Source organism: Equus przewalskii, chromosome 1 (assembly GCF_037783145.1).
Source record: "Equus przewalskii isolate Varuska chromosome 1, EquPr2, whole genome shotgun sequence".
In the NCBI taxonomy this organism is placed as follows: domain Eukaryota; kingdom Metazoa; phylum Chordata; class Mammalia; order Perissodactyla; family Equidae; genus Equus; species Equus przewalskii.
This window is the reverse complement of record NC_091831.1, coordinates 90,820,411-90,848,116: the sequence shown is the minus strand read 5'-3', so window position 1 is coordinate 90,848,116 and position 27,706 is coordinate 90,820,411. Positions and strand designations below refer to the sequence as shown.

The window sequence follows — 27,706 nt, the reverse complement described above, 5'->3', positions numbered from 1 at the left end:
TAAAAGACAAGACAATGTTTAGCAAATTGCACGACGCTCAGAAGAAAAATAGTGAGATAGCAAAAAAGTATGAATATCAAGAGTGATAAAAAAGTTGATGTTCAAGGACTCCTGATCAGTAACTTCTGAATAATGCACTGCCAAAGCACAGTGGAACCAAAACAAGACAAAATGCAACTAAAGGCAACCTAAAATGAAAATATAAATGTCGTGGATGTTGAAACAGGTGAAAGCCAAAATAAATAGAAACACAGAAAGGTCCTGATAAAAACAAACTGTAGTGGAAGATTTCAGTAGGCCTTTGTTCGTCTCTAACCAATCAGGTAGATCAAAATAATTTTAAAAAAATGAAGAAGGATACAGAAGATTGAACCGTAAAATCAAGGATCTTTCATTTTGTACCCTACAAAGGTTCTGGAGCAGTTAGGAAAAAAAATGGGTTTCTCAATTACCCAAACCACCAAAAAACTTAAATACATGAGGAAAGAAAAAGGCTTGCATTAAGTCTGTATTCAAGAGAAGCCCCTCACTCCTGCAACTTCTAGCCTCATCTCTCTTTCTCCCCAAGATCCAAGGCCCTATGGTTGGGTTAGAAATACACACCCAAGTGTCTGAGCTTCTTCCATCCTGTGAGGATTTCCTACGGGCAGCCCGCCACTGCAGCAAAGAAAAGGGACCAGAAAGACTGCTCAGTGCCCCTGGTCTATTAACATGTCACTGAGGTTGTCTACACACGTGGGAAATTTGGCACATGCTATCTTGGCCCCAAGCCCACGAGCCTGAGTGTCCATCACTGCCTTTGCCCACCGAGTGGGGCCCCACCCCTCCACCCATCCTCCCACCATCAAGCCAGAGACAGGTGCAGACGTGGGGTCTGTCTGCTCACAAAATAATGGCCACGTAACTAACGTTTGTTTTCTTTGCTCCAGGATCTAGTTGTGGGCGGGGATGTTAGGGATGGTAGGAATAAGAAGTGTAGGCATTTTGAGATTCTGGGGAAATGGGAGGGTGCTTCGGAGAGCCTGGCACCTCAATTCCGGGGGCGGTGAGAGCTCTCCCCTCCCCAGTCCTGTTTCTCAGACCACCACAGAGAGTACCGTCTTGCTCACGTGAGATCCAAACAACCCGGCTGGGATTTGAGCCCATTCCTCCCAGCCTCTGTGCGTGAGAGTGTAGAGTCGAGTTTTCTACTGACCATTCAGTGGGGGCAGAAGAGGGTCAATTATTACACCTCCGGGCTGGGCCTGGGTGTCCTCGCTTGCATGAGGAGCTCAGCCTCCCAAAAGAAGCCTTGTGGAAAGTCGAGAAACACAGGTCTGGGGCCGCCCCAGGTTCCCCGGTCTGTGGGCCATTTCAGCACCTGCTGAGCGAGGACAGGGCCATGGGTAGAGTTCTGGGGCAACAGGCTGAGCGGAGCACTGGGCTTGGATTCAGGCCCTGGGCCCTCCTTTGACGGCTCACGCCCTCAGACGAGCTGAGCCTCGGTTTTCACACTCTAACAAGTGATCGCAGACGTTTAGATGCTGTTTGCTCTGTTATCAGGCACTGTTCTAAGCACGTCACTTACGTTAACTCAGTGAATTCCCACCGCCGCCCTATTGTTATCACTGTCTTCCATTTGGGGAAACTGAGGCAGGAGGAGGTTTAATAACGTGCCCAAGGCACACCCCTGATAAGTAAGGCGGAGCTGGGGTTCAAGCCCAGGGAGCTGCGTGCGGGAGCCTGTCCTCTCAGCCATTGCTCTCTGCTTCCTCGCACATAAGACAAGGTGTTTCATCTCCAGCCCATGGGGGAGAAAGGAATCCATAAAATAGCGTCTGGGGAAGAACTTTCATTAGCTCTTTTCGTCTTCCCAACTGTCTTCGGGCGGCTTGTGGCCCAGCCCGGGCTCAGAGCACAGCCTGAGTGAGGTCCTGGAACACGGGGGCACAGAGGCCAGCGTGCAGCAGGCTGCATGTGGATGGGCTGCCCCAAGAGTGTGCCCTCCTACTCGCCTCCACCCACCCCTGCACCTGTTCTCGAGGCCGCCTGCCCCGTGGTCTGGAGGGCAGGCACCCTCTCAGGCGCCCCTTGCTCTGGTTTTCCCAGCGGAGAAGAAGATGATGAGCTCAGCCTCGGCAGCAGGAACCCAGCAGATCTACTCCCAAGGAAGCCCCTTCCCCCCGGGTCACTCGGGGAAGGCCTTCAGGTACGTGCGGGGGGGGGGTGGGGGGGTGGCGGGGGGGGAGGGGTGGAGGCACGGGCAGAGGCCCCTCCCCGGGGAAGCCCAGGATCTCAGAGCTCAGGTGCGTGTGCAGCAAATACTGCAGACATCGGGGAGTGGTCCCTGTTCTACAGGCCCGGGCCAGCTGGGGATTCTGGTTCTGCCCTTGAGCCCTCAGCAAGTTGCCGTGGACGGGCGGCGGTGGTCCCTCTTTCTCGGATGAGAAGGGCACCGGCTGGCCACTGTGCTCTGTAGTGCTGCCTGCAGAGGAGAAGGCAGTGAGTTAGCCACAAGCCAGCACTGGGATGGGACAGAGCTGGGGACACCTGACAAGGTGGCAGGAAGTGCCCTGTCCCTGGGCCCCCAGAGGCCACAGCCAGCTCCAAGGAAGAGAGGACAGCTCAGCCCATCGTGTCTGGGGTCTCAGCCTAAACGACCACTCAGGGTGTCCACCTGCCCCAGGCCTGGCTCTTAGCATCAGGGTCCTCTTTTAGGTCACTGGGGAAGCCCTGTCGCCACCACCAGAGATAAGCCTGGCTCCAGGGCTGCTGGGAAACCGGACCGTAGACGGGAAGAACGAGCAGAACGTGCTGGCAAAGCCAGGAGGCAGGAGCGATGCGGGAGGCTTCAGGTCTGGGAGAAACAGAGGCCGAGACTGGGGGGGCCTTGAATGCCACGCTAAGGATCAGACTTCGTCACTGATGGCTTGTGGGAGAAGAGGGGCTGAGGCATTGGGGTCCTGGAGAGAGTTAGGTGGCAGGAGTGGAGGAGCGAGGCTGCAGGTGGGCACGGAGGACAGACGGTCCAGCTGGAGATGCTGAGCCTGGGGAGGCTGTTGTAGGAGAATAGTGAGGTGGGGTGGGGGCCAGTTACGGAGAAGGAAAGGCAGCTTGTGCGTGGCTGGCTGTGCGGGGCGGGGATGGAGTCGGAGGAGGACACCAGCCGATGTGGGGAGCCTGGCATACAGAAGGTGCTCGCTCAGTACTAGTCCCCAGCGTGAATGAATGAATGAATGAATGAAAGGATGCCTGTGTGGCCTTAAGCCTGTGGAATGGGCAGGATTTCCTGTAAATCCAAAGGGGCTGAGCTGGTTGGAGTGGGAAGGGGTGTCAGGTGAGTGACGGTCACAGGTCGCCCTGAGCCCCTGGCGGAGGGCATTACTGTGCATCCCTCAGTGTGTCCTCACCGCATCCCATGGTCCCTGGCCTTGGCCCCTGCCTCTCTGCCCTGAGGCCCCTGGGGAGGGCCGGGTGCAGAGGCTGCCCCAGCCCCAAGAAGGCCCTGCCTTTCAGCCCGGGCGCCGTTCCCAGGGCCAGCAACGCCATAGCCAGCTCTCGTCAGTCGGTGCTCTGGGAGGGTGCCGAGGGGCAGGGAAGAGGCCCCGCGGAGATCTGTGGTCAGACAGGGCCCCCTGAGGTCGTCCGTTCGTCAGGAAGGAGAATGAGAAGCGAGCCCTGTGTTAGGGGAGGAGGTGGTCCAGGAAGATGGGAGGGACGTCCCCCTTTGACAACAGTTGGTGCACGAATGTCTGGACATTCTTGGGTCCTGTTTGTCTTACGAGGAACCAGATAGCGTCAAAGAAATATCACAGTACAACGGGTCAAATCGTCCCTGGTCATTTCTATGCATCTATAAACTGCCTTTCTTCAAACCTGGCTGAAGATGCCCTCCCCAAGGCGTCTGTGCTGAGCCCCATTTCTCTCCACTCGATTCACTCCAGGGCGCCCAGCGCTGCACCCTGTGCCGGGATGGTCCATGTGCCGGGCTGGTCCCAGGAGGCGGGAGGAAGGGCCTGGAACGCAGTGATGTCTCCCCCTCTTCCTGCCTTCCATGAGCTCGTGGTACACCCGGCACAGCTGGAAAACCTCAGGGAAAAAGTGCCTCGGAGCAGAGGCAGCGGTCAGAGGTGGAGCCGTGGAAGGACAAGCAGGGAGCATGTGGACGCTGGCAGCCAGTGCCTAGTAAAGACTTGTTGAGGGCTGGCCCGTGGTGTGGTGGTGAAGTTCACGCACTCCGCTGTGGCTCCTGGGTTCACAGGTTCAGATCTCTACCATTTGTCAGCCACGCTGTGACAGTGATGCAAATATAAAGTGGAGGAAGGTTGGCGCAGATGTTAGCTCAGGGCCAATCTTCCTCAGCAAAAAAACAGAAATTGATATAACAACAAGAAAAAAGACTTGAGTCAAATTGAAGATGAGTGGGCAGGGGCAAAAGAGGTCAACCACTTGTGCTCCGGGCAGAGGACTGGTCCCGTCCAGCAGGCTTCCATTGACGGGCACTTCTTTCTGTTTAAAACAAATGGCCTGGCAGCCCACGGCCTGCTTCCAGAGTCCTTAAGCCCTGCAGGGCCCAAAGGAACAAATTACCCAGAGCACAGAGGAGCGGTCAACAGAGACAGGTGTCCCCCTAAGAAGCTTCTCTTTTCCTGGGATTCATCTGCTTGGAGCCAGAGACACAGGGTGGGTTTAGGGCTGAGAGGAGAGTGCAGGAGGCCCTGTGGGGAGGAAGAGGCAGGGCCACACAGTGTGGACAGAGGGAGCCCTGAGGGGACGGGAGGAAAAGAGGGGCTCGCCACGCATGGCCCTCTTGTCCAATGACCTGCTGCACTGGAGGGCGAGTGAGTGGAAGCCGGGAGGGGCCCAGGGCGGCGCATGGCGGGCAGGGCGCCTGCGTCTCTCACGACAAGTGTGTCTTCCTCTCTCCTAGCTCTTCCGTGGTCCACGTGCCTGGAGTGAATGACATCCAGTCCTCCTCTTCAACCGGCCAGAACATGTCCCAGATCTCTCGACAGCTAAACCAGGGTCAGGTGGCATGGACGGGGAGTCGGCCACCCTTTCCCGGACAGGTATGGGCGTCGGTGAGGGCACTGCCCCCCGGTAACAAGAGGGAGCAGAGTACCCTGGATGTGGCTCTGAGGGCTGGTCAGTGCCCTGGGCTGGAGCTGACCTCCCCAATAACAGCTGGGCGCCCAGGAGCCCCGGCCACCCCAAGGGCACTTTGAGGGCTGGGTCCCCAATAGCAGCCTTCTCTCCGTGCAGCCATGGTCTGGCGGAGCTGGGAGGAGGGGCAGGCACGCAGGGCGTCCCCCCCATCAGGAATGAGCCCCTCGCCACTCTGGAGCTCTGGCTGCCCCACCCAGGAGCGGGTGGGGACACCAAGCTGCTGGGGTCACTGTGAGCATGTTGGGCTGAGGGAGTTCTGGGTAGTCACAGGGCCAAGGACCCCGCGACTGGAAGCCGGAGGACCCAGATCATTGTAGCCTGGGGGTAACTTCAGCCAGACCTGTCCCAAAGGCCCAGGACCCGAGTCCTGCAGTTTCTGGGCCCGCACGTGTTGGCCTGACTCATGCCTTGTGCCCAGCTGCCCAGAGGGCCCCTGGGAGTCATGGTCAGCCCAGAGGAGATGCTGCCCAGCCTGCTGTACCTGTGGGTGGCAGTGACCAGCCTAGGGAGGGGGTGGGACCTGCTGGTGATGCTTCCGGTCTTTGCTTTATCCCCTCTCAGTCCAGCAAGACTCAGTCGTCTCCCTTTGGGATTGGAACGAGCCACACCTACCCGGCAGACCCCTCCTCCTACAGTCCTCTCTCCAGCCCAGCTACCTCCTCGCCCAGCGGGAACGCCTACTCCGGTCTGGCCAACAGGACTCCAGGGTTCGGTAGGTGGGGAATCAGGGAAGGAATTCCTGGGGGAGCCACAGAAATGCTGTCTGACCGTCCTGAGTCGGGGGCTGAACCCCAAGCTCCCAGAATCCTGGGACAAAGTCTGGAGGTTTCCAAGTGCCTCTTCTGGCTCTGAGAAGACCAGTGGTGTTCCTAAGAGACTGGCTGCGTAGACCTTGGCTCTGTGGAATGACTTGATCATTTTCAGGACCCTGGGACTGTCTTCCTGTGCGCTGATGTCAGTTAAATGCTATTCTAACCCTTTACGGCCCTCAGCAAGGACTTTCAGGTCCCTCAAGTCAAAAACCCTCTAGTCTTGTTTCAAAAAACTAGAAGACAGTTGTAGGGATGATCAGTTGTATAAGTGAATTGTGTAAATAATAAACACTGTAAAGTTCTCCCTCTTTTTCATATTAAAAGAGGGAGACCAGCCCCTGTGGGAACATCTCTCCTAGCTTTCTTAACGAAACCTCAGGCCGTAAAGGATTACGTAACCGACCCCTGGGGCAATTCCCAGAAGCCTGGCTTGCTCACTTGGCATGGGTTAAATGAACCCGTCAGCATCTCAAGGGCCAGGGCTCCATCTCACATAAGGAGGGGCTGGTAAGTGGCCCCCGATACTGTAAGAAGCCTGAGCTGGTGCGCGTCTTCTCGCAGTGCTGTCAGCGGGTAATGTCCGTAGTGTGGCTCGCGGGCACTTCTCTGCAGAGTGGACCTTCGTGGGTGAGCCTGAGGCTGAGCCCAAACATCCAAATTTCCATTTGGCACATTAAATACTTCCATTTAAGCTCTCTGCTGAGCCTAGCCCAGAGCCTGGAGCTGTCGGCCGCTCCCGCCCCCTCCTCCACCACCACTAAGAGCAGCACTTCTGCCCCCTCCACTCGCGGGGACCCCAGCATTTCCCAATCCTGCTCTCTCCCTCTCTTCTGGATCGGTCTGTCCCTCCAGCGTTGATCTCGTTCACCTGTAGCAGGTGCACGTGTTCCGCCTTCAGATGTCCTTGCCAGACCATTCAGGGAAACTGAGTTTGGAGCAGAGGCCCCATTTGAGGAAGGGGAAGCCCCGTGGCAGCTGCTTTCGGGCCCAGACAAGAGCTCAACTCAGAAACCAGCCTGAGGTCAGAGGCCTCTGACTTCCCGCAGAGCTGCCCTCTCTGTCTCCACATCCAGCGTCCTCCCTGGGCCTGGACAGACCCCTGCCTCCCCCTGAAGACAGGCCTTTGCAGACTGGAGGTAGTGGGTACCCCGTCCTCCCCAGGGCAGGAGGCCCCATCTCCACCGAGCCTTCCTGAGGCCCCATGCTGAGCCCTGGGAACGAGGGGAGGAGACGGGGTCCTGACCCAGGGAAGATCCCTGGCAGAGCCTGAGGCAGGGGAGACGATGGGACAGAGACATGGCAGCACAGGTCACTGAAGGCAGAGGTCCTTGAGCGTAGCGTGGTCAGGAGAGGCGTCCAGGAGCCGGCACCCAGCCTGGTGAGGCTGGGAGCATCTCGTGTGGCCATGACGAAAAAGGGCACAGGCCACTCTCCTGCCCCAACAGTCTAGGTCCTTGAGCTAAGTGGAGACTTAGCAAGTGCCAGGCTCTGAATATAAGTAGACATGGGACACAGGAGGGACAGAGGCCACCACACAGCTCAATGACCCAGGACAGGGTCACACAAATGGGGCCCCAGGCTCAGCAGCCATTTGTACAGCTGCCTTCGAGCTATCCAACACTTGACAATGATGATGATGATGATGATGATGATGATGACGATGATGATGATGACGATGACAGCAGCTGACTCACTGGGTGCTTACTGTGTGCTTAGCATCTCACACATTTGAGTTCACTTACTGCTCGCGATAGCCCTGAGCTGGAGATACCATGATTATTCCCATTTCACAGATAAACGGATGGAGGCACAGTGAGGCTGGAGAGCTGCCCGCGGCCTCACAGCTGGGAAGCCACAGAGTCACCTGTGGAGCCAGATTGGAACCCGGGTGGTGCCCCTGGGGTCTGTGCTCTCATCCGCGCCTCCATACTTACCGTCTTCTAGTCTATCACTCAGGGCGTCTTAGGATTAAGCGGGAGCTGGACGGCCCCGCAGAGGTTCCGTGGTTTCTAGTAAGGAGAAGGGGCAGGAAGCCTTCAATGAGTGCAAGGAGGAGAGTGTAAGTGGACACAGAGGGGAACTGAGAGGCTTCCCGTGGCCTCTGTCTTGTTCATGGAGCTCGACGCAGAAGTATAGTAGAACAGGATGCTGGTGGCATGCCTTTGGGAGCCAGACGGTGGAGGCAGGAGCAGGCGAGGAAGTGGGGACAGAAAGCGGAGGAGGAGCGAGCGGGAATGGAGGCTCGGGCCAGGATGGGAGGACGACCTCGAGGGCATGGTGTCAGCATCGTCTGTGATGAGGAGCCCCCAGGATGGCCACCGCACAGGCAGACGGGGCACGTTTCACATCACGGTGGAGAACAGCTGCGTGGAGGGCCAGAGAGTAGGGTGGGCCATGGGATCTGTGGATAAAACAAGCATCTTCAGCTCCAGAGGGCTTCAAGGAGGTGGCGTCCTGGTGGAGGGAGGGGCGGGCGTTGGTGAAGGTGGGAGGGAAGAGGGTGGCGGTTAGGAAGAGGACCTGAGGGGCAGTTTATTGACAACGGTGGGTGTTCCGGAGTGGAGCGCAGTGGGAAGGGGTGCAGGGGAGAGGGCACAGGAGAACGGGTGAGTGGAGAAGGGGCCGAGCAGGCTCCATTAACAGTCAGTCTCATTAACTGTTAAATAAACATCAAACCATTAAAACACCTGGCAGCATTTACATTTGCAGGGGACACACACCCTGGCCCCGAGTGTGCAGATCCGAGTGTGCAGATCCGAGTGGCTTCCCAGGGGCTCTCAGAGGGTGTGGGCGACACAGCTGGGCCTGGGGCCTGTTGGTGGGGCCTGAGGGCTACACGCATGGCAGCACCCCCAGGACAACCCCTCAGCTAGTTGTCCTTGGCTTCACCCCTCAACCCAGAGAGGTTGCAAAGTCGATCCTGCCACCTCCTTCTCGCTGGCTGGAGTGGGGTGGGGTGGTTTGGGAATGCCTGCCAAGCAGACTTGCTGACCATCACCCACTGACGGCCAAGCGGCTGCCGTCAAGGGGAGGGAAGCGTGACAGGCCACTTTGGAACAGCGCTTCTCCCTCAGCGGGACTCCTCAGGGCAGCGTCGTGCGCTGAGTTCACACGCGGAGTGAGACAGCGGCCCTTCCTGGTCCCAGCCCTCCTGGGAGCCCGTGTTGATCTGTTCCAGGGGCCTCCAGGGGTCAGTCCAAGGCGTTTCTCCCACGTCAGGTCTGTTGAGTTATCTCGAAATATGCTACCATCGCATTTGTGTTTCCAGTCTTAGTTTCAGTTTCCATCACAGTAAAACCTAGTCGCTTGAAATGCAGCATCCAGACGCACAACTGGAAACCCACCCGGTGCGTTCCTGGAAGCAGGGACACGTCTAAGCGGTCGTTCCCGTAACGAGCTGGGCGGGAAAGGTGTGTCAGTCGGGGTCCGGGCAGGATGCAGAAACCACAGCAGCAGTCTGAACAGGGAACATTCAATACAAAGATTTTGTAACTGATGAAAGGTGGTAAAAGAGGACCCTGAGGAAGACAGGAATAACAAAGTGGGCATCGGCTTCCAGCTCGAAGGCTGAGGGAAGTGGACGAGGAAGGAGCTAAGGACCTGGAGGAAAAGGCCCCCCCACAAAGCCTGAGGTCAGTTGTCGGAGGAGTGTTTGCCGCAGACGCAGGACCTGCGGTGGTGGACAATCTGGCCCGAGGCTGTGGGCTGCCGGCGGTCAGTGGAAGCAGCTGCCAGCTAGAGGGCGCAGGTGGACCAGGAACCGTCCCAGGAACCACGGGACAGGCCATGGAGAGTTTGAGGGAGACTGCTGGCCGGGCCCCTGCCCGCAGCTGGTGGACACGCCGTGGAGGGAGAACCCTGACCCGGAGGAGAACCACGTCCTCCGCGGCCTGTCTTGTGTCCCCAGCACCCTCTGTGGACGAAGCTGACCTCGCACCAGCCAGGAGAGGAGGAACATTCACAGGTCCAGCTCCCGTGTCCCAAAGCGGGGCAGAGAAGGGTGGCCTGGGAGCTGCGAGGCGATAAGTTGATAACTGGCTGAGATTTATACGACCTCAATCCCAAAATTGGTCAGTTTCTGTTTCAGTGACCACCAGCCTCTGCTTGCCGATACCACCATGCTTCTTGGAGAAATGCACACAAGGGTGCTGGGTGACGGGGCCTCCATGCTGCTATGGCAGGCCAGGCCCCCGTGCCCGGGCTCGCTCTGAGCATGGTCCCTGCCCCCGCAGTGCTGGGTCTGCATTAACTGCTGTCTCCTCGGCGTGCTCCTGGATAAAATGACTCGGCCGGCACACTCACAGCGCCCGTGGCTTCTTGGTCACCGTGTGCTCCTCTGTTTAGGAAGACGCGCCCAGAGTGTTTCATTCGCACCTGTTGCGAGTCACAGCCAGGCAACGCAGATCAGATCAGCTCACTGCAGACGACACTGACCGCTCTGAGGACGAGCATCTTTCACAAAGCTCAAGACACACTTCCCGCACATCGTTTCCCTTCCTTGACAGGCCATGTCCATCGTGGCCTGCCCTGCCCGGCCCAGCAGGTAACAGTGTTTCAGCCACCTGAGAAGTTTCCAGACACCATGCTCCTCAGCTCCCAGCTCCTGCCCCAAACTCAGCCCGTGCCTTCCTACTAGCGAATTTTGGGGCATTATAGCCCTTCCCATGCCTACTAGTTAGTGATGGAAAGACGAGGTCTTAGCCAGAAATGATGGGAAATGAGGGGTCCTTGTGGTGTGTGTTCTTGGGCGAGAAGTGCATGGTGTCCTCTGCCTCGAAGGCGTTTCTGAGAATCAGCCGCCCCGTCAGCTCTTGGCCGACTTGACCAGCCGTGTTTCTCAGCCTTGCCGCTGCCAACATTTTGGGCCAGATAATTCTTTGTTGTGGGGCCATCCTGTTTTTGTGGGCATTTAGTGGGCTCCCTGACCCGCCCCCCCCCCACTGGCAATCCTCCCTTTGTGACCTTGAGAATTGTCTCCAGACACAGCCAAGTGTCGCCTGGGGGCACAGACACCTCTGGCTGAGAACCACTGAGCCAAACCGGACCACACAGGACCTCTGAGCAGGACTTCCAATGAGCCTTGAAGCTCAGGGAAATTTCTGAGTCTGATGACTCTCATGAGGAAAAATGTCATTTAGCAAGAGTGAAATTACAGCATTGAGCGCCAAGAAAAAAAATTTGTTTGAAAAGAAGATGTCGTTCCCTTGCCTCTACAACCCAGGAATCCACAAGCTCCTCGAGACAAAAGCCCGCCCATGCCACTGGCCCAGGTGGTGGCAGCCCAGAGCACATTCTGTTTGGGCCCCTGGGCTGGCAGGTGGCCGGTGCATCCAGCCAGGGCTGTTGCAGCCTTGACTTTGCTCAGGAAGCCAACGAACAGAGGAAGCACAGTGTGGCTGGAGCCCAGCTCACAGTTTGTAGCCGTACACATGGCTGTGGGAACAGTAAGGATGTTGGTGACCACTGGGGCTTTTTCCACAAAGAAGCTCATGGGTGCATCTTGGGGGCAGCCCGTGTGTGTCCCCTGTCCACCATCCGTCTGCAGCGCAGGACAGTCGGGCCAAGGGTTAGGCTTAGGCCCCATGACACTCTGTCATCCTGGAGAGGTTCTGTCGTAGTTACTGCGCGTTATTTAGAGAGGTCACCAATGGATTTAGTAGCAGAGCTAAAAGGAGAGCCTTCCCCTTTCACTCTCTGTCACACGGCTGTGAACTCACTCTGTGGATGGTGGCTTTGCCTGTGACCCCTCTAGGAAGACTCGGGCTGAGTTGGGTCCTGCTCCGTGTCCTCCTGAGCCACCTGTGCTCCCTTATGAGCACTCTTAGCGCTTCTAATTATCCAGTTACTCACCTGTCTTTCTCAATGAACTGGGCCCGTCTTGATCGCCACTGTGTCCCCCACGCACTGCTCAGTGTCAGGTACATAGTAGGGATCAACATAAACCTCGTATTTACGAAATGAATGCCCATGAGCTTCAGTGTCAGAAAGAGCTAGGTTCAGACGTGGCTCGCTTACAGGCTAAAGGAGTTGGGCAAATTTCTTGACATCTTCAAGCCCCAGTTTTCTTATCTGAAAAATGTGGAAAATGGATCCATCTCTTCGAGTCAGAGGGAAGAGGAAATGAGATAATGTACAGAAAGTACCCAGCGCGATGCCTAGCACGTAATCAGCACTCCAGAAATGCTAAGTCCTTCCCCTCCTTCCTTAAGTAGCTTGTGCCATTTCTAAGGCAATCCAGTAATTGATTTTTTCCTAATGCAAACATTTAAGAGGAGCACTTCCCTTCCTAGAAGTTTAGGAGTTTTTATCCTGCTGTCGTGTGTCTGTAATTAATAGAATCACACAGACACAAATAGAGAGCTGATCTTCCTCTGGTCCTCAGCCCTGTCCGCCCCACCCTGTCTCTGGCTGTCACTGAGGAGGACTGAGGAGAGAATGTGTGTTTGTTTCATCACAAGTGGACTATCCCAGGAGGCCTCGGATGGGAATAGAAATTAAAGCTTATGGACCGTTCATGCTTCATCCTTCTTACCCCCCTCTTTCCCTTCCTCCGTTCCTTCCTTTATTCTTCCCTTCAGCAAATACTTCTGGAAGCCTCCTTCATCCCAAGCACTGTGCTCAGTAGAGCCTGGGGTAGACGCAGATATGGTCCCTGGCCGTCAGTTGCTCAGGACCTGGGGGGCAAGTCTGTAGAGCATGATGGGCACTGTCGTAGGAGATGACGCAGGTGCCACAGGCCAGCAGAGAAGAAGCAGGAACAGAGAGACGGTCGTGCAAGGCCACACGCGAGAGGGCTTTGAACATGAGTAGGATCCTCCGGGCGCAGAGACGGTGAAGGACAGACGTTGCAGAAGGAACACACATGCAATAGCACAGAGCTGTGACGGCCGCTGGTGTTTGGGGAAAGCCCAGCTGTCATTGTGTGGCCAGGGTACGAGCAGCCGGGGTTACAGAGGAAAAAGGTGGGAGACGAGGTCTGAAAAGGAGAAACCGGGTTGCAGGGTCTCTTGTGTGCCAGCCCCGAGGAGCGTGGACGCTCCTCCACAGACGGCGCTGGGCTGCGGTAGGTTTTGAGAAGTGGATGCTGTTTCAGGAAGAGACACCATTAGGCTGTGGATTTATTTGGGAGAGATTGGCTGCAGGGTGGACTCAGAGCACTGGTGGTGGCAGTGGGCACGGAGGGCAGGAGACGGGGGGTGAGAGACGATGTTTGGGGGGTGGGGTCTCAGCAGCATCCAGAGATGCACTGGACTTGAGGAGCGAGTTTGAGGAAAGAGTTGGCACTCGCGGGTTTCCTCTCTGACCAGACGCCAAGGTGAGGGGCTAGTTCAGGTGTGAGGAGCCCAGGGGCCTTCAGACACTTAAAGGCAGCTCCGAGGCACAGAGACGGGGCCCTGGAGCTTGGGAGAGAAACCAGGACTGTGTAAAGACCACCCGAGGCGGAGTCGGTCATCCCCTGCTCTCCCCACGCACGCCCCTGGCACAAGCAGCGCCAGTCCACGTGTCCCGCACCTCCTTCTCTGTAGCATCTCAGATCTGTCTGCCCTCCGCCTCTCACTCGGTTCCGTGGTGCAGGCGGCTGTTGCAAGAATGACCACAGCAGCTCCTCCTGCTCGGGCCCCTTCCCTCCCCTCCTGTCTGCTCACCCGCTGGGGAGGGGCCTTTCTAAACATGCAGGTCAGGTCCGTGTGTGCCTTGCCTCTGCTTAGAGACCTTTGGCGGTTCTCTGTTGTCTCGACACCTGCCCCTTCGTGTGGGACCTGAGCGCTGGTTCGCCCTCCAGCCCTGTCATGCTCCAGTCTCATCCATCGGGAGCCACCTGCCGGTCCCTGGGTGGACACGCCCTCTTCACTGCCAAGCCTTTGCGCAGACTGATCCTTATGTCTGGAATGCTCTTCAACCCCACCTCCCAGCCCTGCACCTGGTTAACTACTAACCTGGTTAACTACTAACTAGTCTCCCTCTGGTCTCAGCTGAAGTCTCTGGGACGCGTTTTTGCCTCGCCATGACAAGGTCATGTGTCCCTCTGGAGCATCTTCTAGCTCTGCGTCCCCCTGTGACAGCTCGCAGCTCTATGGAGCTGCTCCCTAACCCCTCTCCCACCCGCGCTGGGAGCCGCCGAGGTGGGAACTGTCTTGTTTCCCAGCACATGCACAACACAAGCTCAGAACCCGGGCAGCGCAGGAGCTCCGGGAGTCGGTGACTCAGCCAGTTCATGGCGATGGACCAGGCTGCCCTATCCTGTCTGCTGATGAAAGGGAAGGCCTAGCTCAGAGCCCTGCTTTCAGCACGTGCTAAGGGCCAGAGACGTGCAGAGAACCAGGGGGCACCGGAGAACGGGCCGTGCAGGAGGTCGTGGAGCCAAATCAGATGCGGTCCTAGAAGTCAACAGAACAGTTCCAGAGAGATGGCGGTCAGGAGCGTCAGTGCCCGGGAGGGACTGAGTGGGGTCTTTGCGGCCCGCAGGGTTGGGCTTGCACACACAGACTTGGCTGTAGGGTGATGGCAAGGGGTGAGGAGGGAGGGAAAGTAGGAAGACACCGTGTGTGTGGATGGCGTTGGAAGCTGGAGGCTGGAGGGAAGGAGAAGGGGACGTGGCTGGAGGGGAGTCTTATGTGTCAGGCGGGAGGGGAGCCCTTAGGTGTCAGGCAGTGTGTGAGGGGCATGTGTGTGAGAGAGAGGGAGTCTCCCAGAACACTCTCTAGCCTTAGCTCAGATTAACCCAGTGCCCACCGATTGGGCAGGAGTCAGGGGGTCACCTGTGGTCAGCATGGCTGTTGCAAAGAGCAAGGTGGAGCCTGTCCCGCCATCCAGAGCTCGACAGAGAGCCCGTCGCCTCCAGCATGTTGTTGAATGCTTTGGAAGAAGAAGAGAATGTCCTGGGGGCTTTTGCTGAGCCTCGGTGTAAACAAATCCTCTTGGGGTGAGTTTTTAAAATGTTGTAGACAAAATTCTGCTGCTTCCTCCTATTTCTTTTTTCCATTGAGTCCTCTCTGTAAAGTGTGGACAGAAGCAAGGTTGCTCTCATTTACGAATGAATTTTCTGAACCCACAAAGGGACCCATCTCCTTGTCTGAGCAGCTTCCAGATGCCTTTCCTCCCAAACCGACTGGTGTTGAGGGATCCTCGGCTAATGACGCGGGCAGGAAGGGCTCTTGGCCTTTGTGGAAGGACGTTGTGGAATGCCATTTGTGGCTTCAGCCAAATTACTGGAAAGGCAGTGAGGGTGGCCATGGCCAGTGCAGTGGAGGGGAGACCCATCGTCCAGTGGGGCCAGTAAAGGGCAGCTGGGGACGGGGTGGGGAGAATCTGGAGTGGCAGGACTGCTCCTCCCTTCTCATGCCCGCATCCATGCTGCCAAGGACAGGGCGTTCCCAAGCCTACCGACATGCCCCATTAGCGGTCACGAGGGGCAATGGGGGCTCCGAGGCTTAAAGCCCCCAGTCACCTGTCAGATGTGCTCCCAGGAGAGCCACCCTGCCCGCCCAGGCCCCTCGCCACTCTGCAGGAAGCTCCCATTTCTCTCTCACCCACTTGGCTCTCAGGGGCAAAACTGGCTTATCATCCACCGGTCAGTGTGGGAATCGGGTCGGCGAACACATGGGGCCAGTTCTGGGTGGAGGTGCCCCCAGACACATGGTCCCCCTGGGCCGCCATGGCTCTCGGGCCTCGTGGAGCCTCGGGATGGCTCCTGATGGCCGTGTCCTGTCCGTCGGGTCTTCCAGCTGAGAGTGGACAGAGTAGCGGGCAGTTCCAGGGGCGGCCGTCGGAAGTCTGGTCGCAGTGGCAGAGCCAGCACCACGGGCAGCAGAGCGGCGAGCAGCACTCGCACCAGCAGCCTGGTCAGACCGAAGTGTTCCAGGTAAATCGAGCGAGCACCGCCTTCCCGAGGTACCGCTGCCTCTCCTCTGCTTCTTCACCTCGGTCTCTGTGCGGCTCTGGCCCACCCGCGAGCGGAGCCCTAGCCGAGCAGGTCGGGGTGACGGCTCCTCCACTCCGGTTCCACAGGATGGGGCTGCTGGCTGCTGGGTGGGGAGGCCAGGTGCCTTGCAGCCCCAAGGTTGGGGGGTGTCCCAGGCCCACCCCCAGGCCCACGCCCACAGCCACGCAGAGCAGGACTCGCCCCCTTGGGGGGTTTCTTGGCTCCACTTTCAACCAGACAAGCTCCCGCTGGAGGAATGCCCCAGATGGGGCACGAGCCTGTCCCTCGGCAGGTGCTCGGCCCACCCCACCAGGCCTGCATGAGGGAGAAGCAGCTTCTGTCCCGCCCGGAGCCCCAGGCCTGCCCTGCAGAGCAAGGAAGGGGCAGGAAGCACAAGTGGGTGGCTTCTGAGACTCCTAGCATCGTAGCCCTCCTCTCAAGGGGCGGCTCTCCGGGACCCCCAGCCTCACCCCAGCCTCCTTTCCCGCCACGTCAAGCAGCATTGTCACAGACGAAGGTCTAGAACCCAGACGTCACTCCAGGTCTCCAAGGGGCCATATCCTCCCAAAGGCACAAAGAAGTGCCTCACCCAGGCCCTGGCCTGACCTCCCCTTCCTCCTCCTGTGAGGCTCGCCCTGGCCCATCCGTGGGCCTCACGGCAGCCGCATTTGACAGAATTCCCCAACCTGGCTCTTAATGGTCACGATGCTACAAAGAATTCTCGGTCAAATAAGTTTGTGAAACGCTGGTGAAACAAAGTTATTCAGTTTCTTGACTGAGGGACTTTTTCAGAGCCTTTATGATACTAACGCAGACTGAGAATTTTTAAGGGGGAGACAAAGTATGCCTTATTTCCCAAACTTATTTGTCCACAGAATCCTTTTCTCCCAGAGTGTCTCCTGGGCCGTGAATTCGACAGGACACACTTTGGGAGGTCTGCCACGAGGATTGAAACATAAGCCACTCCCATTTGCTAGATCAGGACTCTGAGGGCAGAAAGCTTGAAGGACTTGTGAGAAGCGAGTTCTAGCCCAGCAGGAGTTTGGCCCCGCCCTGATAGAGCGACGCAGACATGCCCCGCAGGTGTCCTCCTCTTCTCCGTCCTCCCTCCGCCCCTCCCCGCCCTGCGTTTCCCATACTTTTGGATCATCACTGTGTGCACTGCTCGCTGCCAGGCTGAGTTCTCCCCACCAGCGGGGCTCTCGTCGGCCCCGGGTCCTAGCTCGGCTTCACACAGACAAGGGCTGCCTCCTGAGGTCGTGCTGACCTGCTGGAGACGGCTTGAGGGAGGAGCAGCTCCCCGGGTCTCAGACATTTGAGGACCCTGAGCGGGTTCCTCTGAGGGGCCCCCCATATTTCTGGGCTGCCCAGTAGAGGGATGACTGCGAGGTGGCGGGGCAGGCTGAGCTCCTGGGGTGCCCGGTGCCGGGAGAGTGGGCTGCCTCCCCCACGGCTTTCTTTCCTTCCCCTGCAGGACATGCTGCCCATGCCAGGAGACCCCACCCAGGGCACCGGGAACTACAACATCGAAGACTTTGCCGACCTGGGCATGTTCCCGCCCTTCTCCGAGTAGCTGCAGGCACAGCCAGGCCCCCGCCGGGCAGCGCCACCCGCGCGGTGACATCGCCAACCACGGGCGCCGGGTCCCCCTCCCCCCGCCCGCCCGGCGCCAGGACCCCCCAGCAGAAGGCGCCTCGGCCCCCATGTCCCCCTTGGTGCAGCGTCACTCAGCTCCCGCCCACGGCCAAGGCTGCCTGGCCCCTGACCAGGAGCCCCAGTAGACGTTGGGGGTCGGCCGTGTTTATTGTATTTTCTCTGCGTGCTTGGGAGCTGAGCCTGCTGGGTCCTTGAAGTCTGGTTGTGAATAATCTCGTGATGGACGATTTCACTGTAAAAAGTCTGCTTACAGCCCAGAGTGCCGATCAGCACCAGGCCACCCAGGAGGCTGGAGTGAGTCCCTTCTGCCTCTACCGTCTGCAGATGGGCGGGGTCAGGGGGTCAGGAGAGGCGGCAAGGTGCACAGCCCCTGTCCCCTGAGCTGGGGACCAGGAGCATGGGGATGCGGAGGTGGACGCTGCCCCCAGCCTCCAGCTTGGCCAGGTCCGGCTGTGCGCCCCCAATGCCGTGGCCTGTGTGTGCTCTGTGCCGTGTGACTGCATCCCCGTCCTGATGGAGGTGTCATGCCCACGTCTGTCATGTGCAGCCTGAGTGAGTGTCTAGGATCTGGGGTGCTAAGGAACGAGGCCCCAGATGTGCAGCCCCCGCCCTAAGCTCGCAGCTCCCTGCCTGGGGGGAGCTTGGCCCCCGTCTGGACGCCCTGCTGACAGGTCGGAGGGAGCAGTGGGCACACCCCAGTGTCCCCAAGAGTCATGGCTGGGAACCTGCTCACTTTAATGGGTCAGTTCTGTGATCCAGGCCCCTCGGTGTGGATTGAGGTGTCCTCCTCTGAGAGAAACCAGCCCCCCTCCTACGGGAGACCCCAGGAGACCACTCGCCCCTCTCTCACTGGGTCTGAGGAACAGCTCTTCCTGGTTGTTGCCCATCCTTGCTCCATCGTCCCCACCCAGTGCCTGAGGGAGGCCACCCTGAGGTCACAGAGCCCTTCTGTAGAGGGGGGTGGGCAGGACGCCCAGCCTCCTGACTTCTGTGCCCTGCAGACTCGCTCCCTAGGACCAGCCTGGGGGGGGTGCACCTGCTTAGTGGCCCAGGGGATGGTGTGGGCGTGAATCCACCGCAGAGCCGGGACGTGAAACCTGTCCCTAAGGCCAGTCGGGCCTGCCTTCTTCAGCTGACCAGGAGCAAGGGCGACCCAGGAGGGGCAGAGTGCAGGCGTGTGGGCAGAAGACATGGTTCCAGGTCTGGTTCTGGTTCTGATTCTGTCACGCACTCACCAGGGCCTTGAATTCCTCAGGCAGTCTCAAGACAGGAGTAAGAGCTGACTTCTAGAAACTTCCGCCCAGCTGACCTCTGAGTCCGTGGCCCCTGGCTCGAGGTGTTTCCCTCCGATTTGAGGAGATTAGTTCAAGAATCCGTCCCCTGTCGTTCCTTAGCTTTGCCCCTCCACTCGCCCACTAAGCAGGGCTCACTCAGCCTCTCTGTTCCCTCTTTTCCTGACAGTCCCACCAGCTCGTGACTCCCATGGGGAGATGAGCTACGCGGGGCTCCTCGGGGCAGGAGGAGCCCACCCCCAGGAAGGCCCTGTGTTCCTCCCAGAGCCCCTTCTGGCAGGCGTCCTCAGCCCCTGTCTCAGAGCCCCCATGGATCCCTCCCCTTGGGCCTGGGCAGTGGAGCTGGTCCCGGACTGCCCAGTGCAGAGCGAGCCGCACAGGTAGGACGTAGCCAGGGCACGTTGCTCTGACCCTCTAGAAGCTCTGCACCAACGCCAGCCCTGTCTGTCTGACTCCTTGTGCCCAGTCGTGTGCAGGATGCTCCCCCTGTAAAAATCCAGCGTTGTTGGGCAGCATACCGATGCCGTTCCTAGACTGTAAACTAACCCTGGTGTCCGTTTGCAGGGCGACTTCAATCCTTTTGTGGACAGTGGAGGTTGGGTCTTGGGTTTACATACACGTGCCATCCTTTTTCCCTCAGGAGCCTTTGTGCTTCCAGGGAAAAGGCTGGTGGTGGAGACCCCCACAGCCCACAGTTCAGACCCAGAAGGGGCTCCCCGGCCGACCCTGCCCCTGGGGCCACCTCTGCCTCTGCAGCCTCGAGCTTGCCCCAGGCAGTGGACATAATTATTTCCAAGAATAGGGCAAAAACAGCTTTCGGATCAAAGAATGGTTTCTCGGGTAAGTGAAAACAGGCTTTCCGTGGCCTTTAGCCTGTGAGTGTGGAAGTTCTGGGGGTTTTATGTTCGTTTTCTCCTTTTGTTTTTTGGAAAGAACTTGGTGATTTTCTTAGGTACGTGCGCTAGGTAGACATGCTGGCTGTGGGCCTCCCACATATCGGGTCTGTGCTGGGCCAGGAGGACGCGCAGAGGAACAGAAGAGCCTTGCTCCCAACGACCTTTCAGTTACTTCCCTCACGTAAACAAAGGTTGGGGTGAGGACAGCTCAGTTCTTAGCCCTGGAAGACGAGGATTTTTGGGGGGCTGGAAGCGCACATCACGTCCTGGGGCGCATCATCACTAGACAGGCCGGGCCTCGTCCCTTCCAGCGTTGGCCCAGGAGCACCAGCAGGGACTCTGATTCGAATCTGACGGGCTCACTAGCGTTCCCTCTTTTCTGTCCCCCTCTCAGAACCCGTCACGTGGCCAATAAGAAAACAGGCTGGGAGGATCCCACACCGAAGGGATTCTCTTCCCAAAGAATTTTGAGACCACCTGGAGTAAGAATGAAAGCCCTAGAGGATCTATTTATCCCAGGTTGGAAGAGGACCCCCCCATGCCAGTCCCGCCCAGCCAGCAGGCCGGAGAGCCCTGGGCCCTGTTGCAGCCTGTCCTTCAGCCCGTGCCCCAGCCTGGACTCCTCTCCTACTAGAGGTGGAGTGGGAGCTGGATTGGGAAGGGGAGAGGCCCGTAGGAGTGGGTTTGGCTCTGGGCTCACATACTCATCCCGCCTCATCGCATCCGCTAGAGTTTAGCTGGCTCTCCTCAAACTGAGCAAGCAGAGGGCTTCCCACGCTGTGGCTGCCTGAGCCACTGGCGAGGACAGAAACACAGCCACGTTGAGGCTCAGCTAGGACTTGGTTAGTGACCATGATAGTGGCGAAGAAGGTTCTAGAACATTCACCCTATATGGTGCTTCCCACTAGTCTTGCGTTTAGCTTTGGGTGGGGAGTGACAGAGCCATCCAAACAGCCACATTCTTCTCCGCTTTCCAACACATCAAATTCAACCCTTTTGCTGTGTCGTGGATACCTGCTGCAAATAATGGGAGGATTCTAATAGTTGATGGCACTTCCGTCGGGGAGCTTAAACCTTCCATGCTGATCAAGGGGCCGTGTGTTCCCCAGACGGGCCACACTTGACAGTGTCAGCGTTCCTTCTGGTCTTAGCGCGGAGATGAGGCAGGCCCGGGGAAGTGACTGATGGTCCCGTTCCCCCACGTTGGCACCCAGGGCTGCAGATGAGCTCTGCTGGGCCGTGAGCACTCACCCACCTGCTCCTTGACAGATATGACCCATCACACAAGCGGAACCAAGCAGATGACCTGACAGCGCTAGCCAGTAACAAGTCAGCATAGACATGTTGTTTGTTTTACCAGAAAATATGGGCCAGTTGTTAGGTCACTGTGGCCTGACTTGCTAGGGTCCACCCCCCTGCCTTCCCCACCAGATCCTCGTCTTGTGTGCTCAGGGGCCACCTCGTGTCCGCACTTTCCCAATGGCCTGGGGTCTGGGAAACATGAAGGGGCCCCCGCCAGGGAGCAGGCTAGTTCTCATAGGTGGGTGCACCTGGGTCTCAGGCCAAAGCTGGTTTCGTGGTCGAGCACTGGCCACAGCCTGCGGGGCACTGGCCATGGACGTGCAGACGAAGGTCTTGTGGGCTATGTTGGGCCAGGGCGGCTTGCTTCCTGCCACCATCTCGTTCTCCTTCAGAAACGAGAGATTTCACAGAGCGGCTTCCGGGGACCGTTGGAGCGCTTCATCCTTTCTCTCCTAACTTTTCTCCTCATGGATGTGCACTGTGCTGTGGGTAAATCACCATTTGTGTTTGAATGTCGTTGATGACTAACGGTGATTAAGTCGGTTGTGTACATGTGTAACTAATGTAACTGCCTTTTAAAATTTCATGACAATAAAGCTGACTTTGCTCTGAACGATGACTAGCCGGGCAGACGCTGTCATTGAACAATTCATGGAACCAGCCCTTGGGGTGTGGGCTGTATCTCGCGTGCCTCCTTCCCAAGGACTGTTTTGTGTCACAGCCAGGAAAGTGTGACAAATGACCCTGTCGGGGGGTCTAGTACGTAAGATGAAAAAGGAAACTAGTAATTCTTGAGCTGGTGTGTTAGGCAAGGCTCTCTGGAAGGCTGTTTGCGAATGCTATTTTTGTTAATCATTTCAAACCTATGCTATGTGTTTATTATTCCTGATTTATAGATTAAGAAACTGCGAGTCAGAGAAGTTAAGTGACTTTTCTAAGAACACACAGGAAGGAAATGGCAGAAGCAGGATTTGATCTCAGGTCTCATTCCAAAACCCTGTATACGTTGTCCTCTTCAAACGCGGTTATTATTTTCTTTTTTAACTTCTCTCAAAATTAAGTTAGCATTTTAGTATGCTCAAACCTCTGGTAAATGCTTACAAATTCTAATCTTTCTCTGTTGGAAGAAGACCATTTAGAATCTAGCAAAATGGCAGAGTAAAATCATTTGAAAGCTCTTTTCCATCAAACACCTAGGACTGCTATTTTTTTGACAGCTTTATTGAGCTATTATTGACATAAAATAAACTGCACATATTTAAAGTGTACGCAAGAGAAAAATTATGACCTTGAGTTAAGCATAGATTTCTTAGACGCCACACCAAAAGCATAATCTATAAAAGAATAAAATGATAAATTGGATTTTAAAAATTCAAACCTTTCTTTTTCAAAAGACACTGTTAAGAGGATGGAGGGGCCGGCCCGGTGGCGCAGTGGTTAAGTGCACATGTTCCGCTTCAGCAGCCCGGGGTTTGCTGGTTTGGATCCCAGGTGTGGACATGGCACAGCTTGGCAAGCCACGCTGTGGCAGGCGTCCCACATATAAAGTGGAGGAAGATGGGCATGGATGTTAGCTCAAGGCCAGTCTTCCTCAGCAAAAAGAGGAGGATTGGTGGCAGATGTTAGCTCAAGGCTAATCTTCCTCCAAAAAAAAAGAGGATGGAAAGATAAGCCACTGACTGGGAGAAAACATTTGCAAATCATGTATCTGACAAAGGACTTGTATCCAAAATACATAAAGAACTCTTACAACTTAATAAACAGCTCAGCACAAGACAGACAGAAAATGTGAACAAACGCTTCGCCAAAGAAGATACGCAGTGGCAAATAAGCACATGGGAAAATGGTTAGCATCATTAGTCATCAGGGAAGTGCAAGCTAAAACTGTAATGAGACACCATTCTAACTCCACTAGCCATTAGAATGGTTAAAGTTTAAAAGCTGACAATAGCAAGTGTTGTCCAGCATATGGAGCAACTAGAACCCCACACGTCAAATGGTACAGCTGCTTTGCGTAACAGTTGGGCAGTTTCTTGTCAAGTTAAGCATACACTCACCTTATGACCTAGCCTTTCCACACCCAGGAGAAATGAAAAGATATTTCCACACAAAGACTTGAATAGGAGTATTAACTGAAGCTTTATATGTAATAGCCAAGAACCAGAAATAACCTAGATGTCCATCAGCAGGGGAATGGATAAACAACTTGTGATATATCCGTACAATGGAGTATTATTCAGCAAAGAAACAGAACAAAGTACTGATACAAGAAACCACATAGACAGATCTCAGAAACATCGTGCAGAGCAAAAGAAACCAGGCACAATCGTACTGTGTGATTCCATTTCTATGAAACTCTGGAAAAGACATAGCCAATCAATAGTGACAGGAAGCAAACCAGTGGCTCTGGGGCTGGAGAGGTGGGTGGGGAGTAAGCAGGGAGAGGCTGAAGGGAACTTTCAGTGGTGACGAGAAGCTTCTAGATTTTGACTGTGTGGTGGGCACGAAGATGTATTCAAATAACGAAACTCATCGAACTGTTCACTTCAGATGGGCACTTTAAATTGTATTGTGTGTAAATTATGTCTAAATTAAGTTGATGTAAAAATAACCAGGGGATAGTTTTTTGTGGAATTTGACAAAGTGATCCTGAGTTTCATAGGGAAGAAAAAAAAGAAAAATAATATCTAATAAATTTTGTTGTATAAGATATAAAAAAAGAAGAAGAAGAAAAGGTAGAGAAAGATGGAGCATTCAACCTACTAGGCATTCGGAGGCTTTATAATTAAAAGTGTGGGGTTGGCATGGAGATAGGAAACTAGATCAACAGAACACAACAAAGAACCCAGAAATACACACACATTCGGAAAGGAAATTGTTATCTGGAAAAGGCAACATTGCAAATCACGGGACCAGATAGACTTCCCATAAATGGTGGTGGGGGGAAAAACACATAAGAAAACAAGTACTTACATCCTTATCTTATGCAATAAACACAAAATAGATTCCACACGGATGAAAACAACTGAATGTTAAAAAGCAGTATCTATAAAACATTTAGGAAAAAAAGTCTAGGTAAATATATTCATGAAATCAAGTCAGGGAAGGAGTTCTCCAACCAGGCACAAAGACCACAAACCATGAAGTAAGATACGGATATGTTGGAACTCACTAAAAAATATTCAGCTTAAAGAAATGGAAAAGACAACCAATAAACAGGTAGTAAATATTTGCCATTTATATACCCAACAAAGTGGTATTCAGAGAGAGTATTCAGAATATATGAAGGCTTCATAAAATCAATAAGAAAAGTACCATTCAATAAATCAATAGCCAAAGGGTTTGAACTGTCAACTCATAGAAACTCAAATGGCATTAGATCTCTTAGGAGAGGCCCACCCGCCTAGTGTCTGCCTGCAAAAGCAGAAATCAGTTTAAGAGGCAAGGCATTTATTTGGGATCAAAGAATTGCAATTCGGGGAGCACAAATGCAGGTGAGAAACCCACATAGCGTCCCACTAGGGAGCAAAAGTCCGGGGCTTTTAAGGGAGGGAGGTTGTATTACAAACAATGTTAATTGGACCTGGAGGCAGAGAGCTAGTCTTGGCTGAACGTTGATTGACTATTGATTCCATCTTCAGAAAGCCCACCATGCTCAGTCTTCATGATCAGGATGGCTCTTCTCCCGCCAATTTCCCAAACAATGGCCTGTCACCCAGTGGCCGTGCGGGCCCCGTCCAAGATTCAAGACGGCGAGGAACTGTCTCTGGAAAGGCAGCTCTGACTCTGTTTAAGATGGATCTGCTACCGTCAACTGTGACACTGGTCATTAAGGGAGATGGAAAATTAGAACAAGATAACTCGGTCACTCTGTTTGCTAAACCTGATAACAAAATTGTTGTTGAGGATATGGGGAAACAGACACTCTTCCCTTGCTGGTGGGAAACAGGACAATTGCTGCGGAAAATGTTAGGCAACATCCGGGAACATCTAAGCTGTACAAACCCTCTGACTCAGCAAAGCCGACTCCTGGTGTCTATCCTTGGAGACCTCCTACGTGTGCACAAGATGACATGTAAGGGGACATATGTTGTGCTGTTCACACTAGTGAGAAGTGGGGAACTGTCCAACCATTCTTCACTAGAGAAACGAACAAACTGATGTAGTCACACAAAGGAACATCTTGCAGCAATGAAAACGACCTTGTGGTGGCATGCAAAGATTCTAAAAATATCATATGGAATTAAAATGCTATGCATTTTTTGTAACTCAAGGCAATCACACATTTTGTTTGTGCAGGAATAGACATGTAGTAAAAGTTCATAGAAAAGACGCTCATGGACTGATACGTACAACTCTGGATAGAGAGGGAAGGAGATGCAGGAGTGGCTTGTCATGTTGAATTCCTTAAAACAGATTAAGAAAGAGAGAAAAGAGGAAAGGAGAGAGACAGGTGTTGATTGAAAACAAAGGGAGGAGGAAAAGTATCTGAAGAAATTATGACAAAATGTTACACAGCTCTTTCGTCTTGGTAAGGAGCAAAGATGAAACCAGTCTGCTGTATAATGAAAATAATAATTAAACATAACTCAGTAAATGAGAAAACAGCTACTTAATTTCACTAAAAAGTCAGGGAAATGCAAATTAAAGTAACAATGAGGGGCCGGCCCCATGGTTAAGTTCAGTGTGCTCCATTTTGGCAGCCCAGGTTCACAGGTTCGGATCCCAGGCGCAGACCTACCGCACTCGTCAGCCATGCTGTAGCAGCAATCCACATACAAAGTAGATGAAGATTGGCGCAGATGTTAACTCAGGGAGAATCTTCCTCAGCAAAAATAAATAAATAAAAAAATAAAGTAGCAATGAAATGGGATTTCTCACACACACACACACCCGCTATAGATCGGCAAAAGCATGAAAGAGTGATTATACCTACGAGAGGTAAGAATGCATGGGAAAGAATTTTCTTACATATTTTCGGTAGAAATGTAAGTTTTTACCACTTATCTTGAGAGTAATGTGGCAATATCAATTAATTAAAAATAAATGTATCTTTGACTTAGCTATCTCAATCCTAGACATCCTTCCTAATGAAATAAAAGCTGAAATATACAGGTAGATGTATAAGAATGTTGACTGCAGCAATGTTTTGTAGTGGGAGAAAAGTCTAAATTAAGCCCACTAATAGAGGAATGCATGAATGAATTAGAGAACGTCTATATTATTAAATATTATTTAGTCTTACCTCAATATATTAACAAACGAAAACAATAATCAGAAAATCATACATAGTATTAATCCATTTTAATAAAACGAACATTAAAAAAAGCACATTGTGTAGCTTCCTTTGTGAGTACATAGTTGTATACGTTCATCTGTGTGTACATGTAGAAAATGAATAAAATATTCACATTAGGCTGTATTTGGAGGGGAGAAAATGGTCGCCTGGATTGTGGAAGCAGAGAGAGTAAACAAAAATGAAAATAAACATGTTAAGAATGATAACTGGACAATTGCTCTGGTCCCGTTGCATGTATGTAAAATTATTTATGTGTGCATTTATATGGGTAAAAGATGTGTGAAAATATAGTAATGGCACTATCCACATGATGGAATCTAAGCTGATTTCCTTTCTAGCCTCGTAATTTTTAATAGTATTTGTTTTACAAAATATATATTATTTATAAAATCATGAAAAATTGTCAGAATAAGAAAACACGTGGTTAGCCACCGTGCCTTGAAATCATGAAATATTTGGGAATTCAGACACCAAGGGGTACAAAAGAGAAGTGTGCCACCCACAGCTGGCCACATCTGTGATGGATGGGAAGGTGAAAGTGTTGCGAGGCGAGGACCAGGGAGAAGAAATAGCGAATAAAGTTCCAACACTTACCCAGACACGGGCTAGTACTTCACCCATACTCTATCTTAATCCTGAAAATACACAACTAGGGGCTGGCCCCGTGGCCGAGTGGTTAAGTTCATGCGCTCCACTGCAGGCGGCCCAGTGTTTCGTTGGTTCTAATCCTGGGCGCTGACGTGGCACTGCTCATCAAACCACGCTGAGGCAGCGTCCCACATGCCACAACAGAAGGACCCACAACGAAGACTACACAACTATGTACCGGGGGGCTTTGGGGAGCAAAAGGAAAAAAATAATTAAAAAATTTTTTAAAAATACACAACTAAATAAAAATATACTCGTCGCAGGTAGAACGATGGTAATTGTTTTCCTGAATTTACCAATAATATGCGCTCATGATTTTTTAAGTGGAGAGCATAGAAAAGGATGAAGAAGGAAAGATTTTATTCCAATTCATGCTTGTTGGTGACTGGAGCCAGGGGGGAAGGGAGAGGTGACAGGGGTCAAGCGCGTTGGACATGCTCAGAATTCAGGGAGGGAATACAGCCTCTGGAGGAACCGTGTGCATTCTCGTGGTGCACCCAGACTTCCATCCCTCCCTCCCTGCTCCCCTCCCTAACAGCTGTGAGCTTCTTTGTCCTGCAAACCCTCTCGAGCCTGTTCTCAGTAAACACTCGTGGAGCACCCGCCGCCTGCCATGCACAGGGTTGAGGCTAGACTGGGAAGCTGCGGCCCCATCCACAGGAGCCCCATCCCCAGGGGAGAGAGACAAGCAAAGGGAAGACGATGTTGCAGAAAGTGCTGAGGGTTGAGGTGGA

The 27,706-nt window shown here is 54.1% G+C and overlaps 1 protein-coding gene across 26 annotated transcripts in view; it reads left to right on the top strand.

Moving 5' to 3' along the window:
- ARNT2 (aryl hydrocarbon receptor nuclear translocator 2) overlaps positions 1-21,638 on the top strand; it is a 173,080-nt gene extending 151,442 nt beyond the window's left edge. For 15 of the 26 annotated variants that reach the window (XM_070569822.1, XM_070569833.1, XM_008532067.2 and 12 more), the window contains 5 exons: positions 2,089-2,188; positions 4,910-5,048; positions 5,707-5,857; positions 15,683-15,819; positions 17,354-21,638. In XM_070569822.1, coding sequence (XP_070425923.1) covers positions 2,089-2,188; positions 4,910-5,048; positions 5,707-5,857; positions 15,683-15,819; positions 17,354-17,452 — 626 coding nt within the window. In that variant the 3' untranslated portion in view covers positions 17,453-21,638. The remainder of the gene's footprint in view (positions 1-2,088; positions 2,189-4,909; positions 5,049-5,706; positions 5,858-15,682; positions 15,820-17,353) is intronic. The other 11 variants (XR_011525325.1, XR_011525316.1, XR_011525369.1 and 8 more) reach the window with 1 other exon arrangement.
- Positions 21,639-27,706: the final 6,068 nt, after the last annotated feature.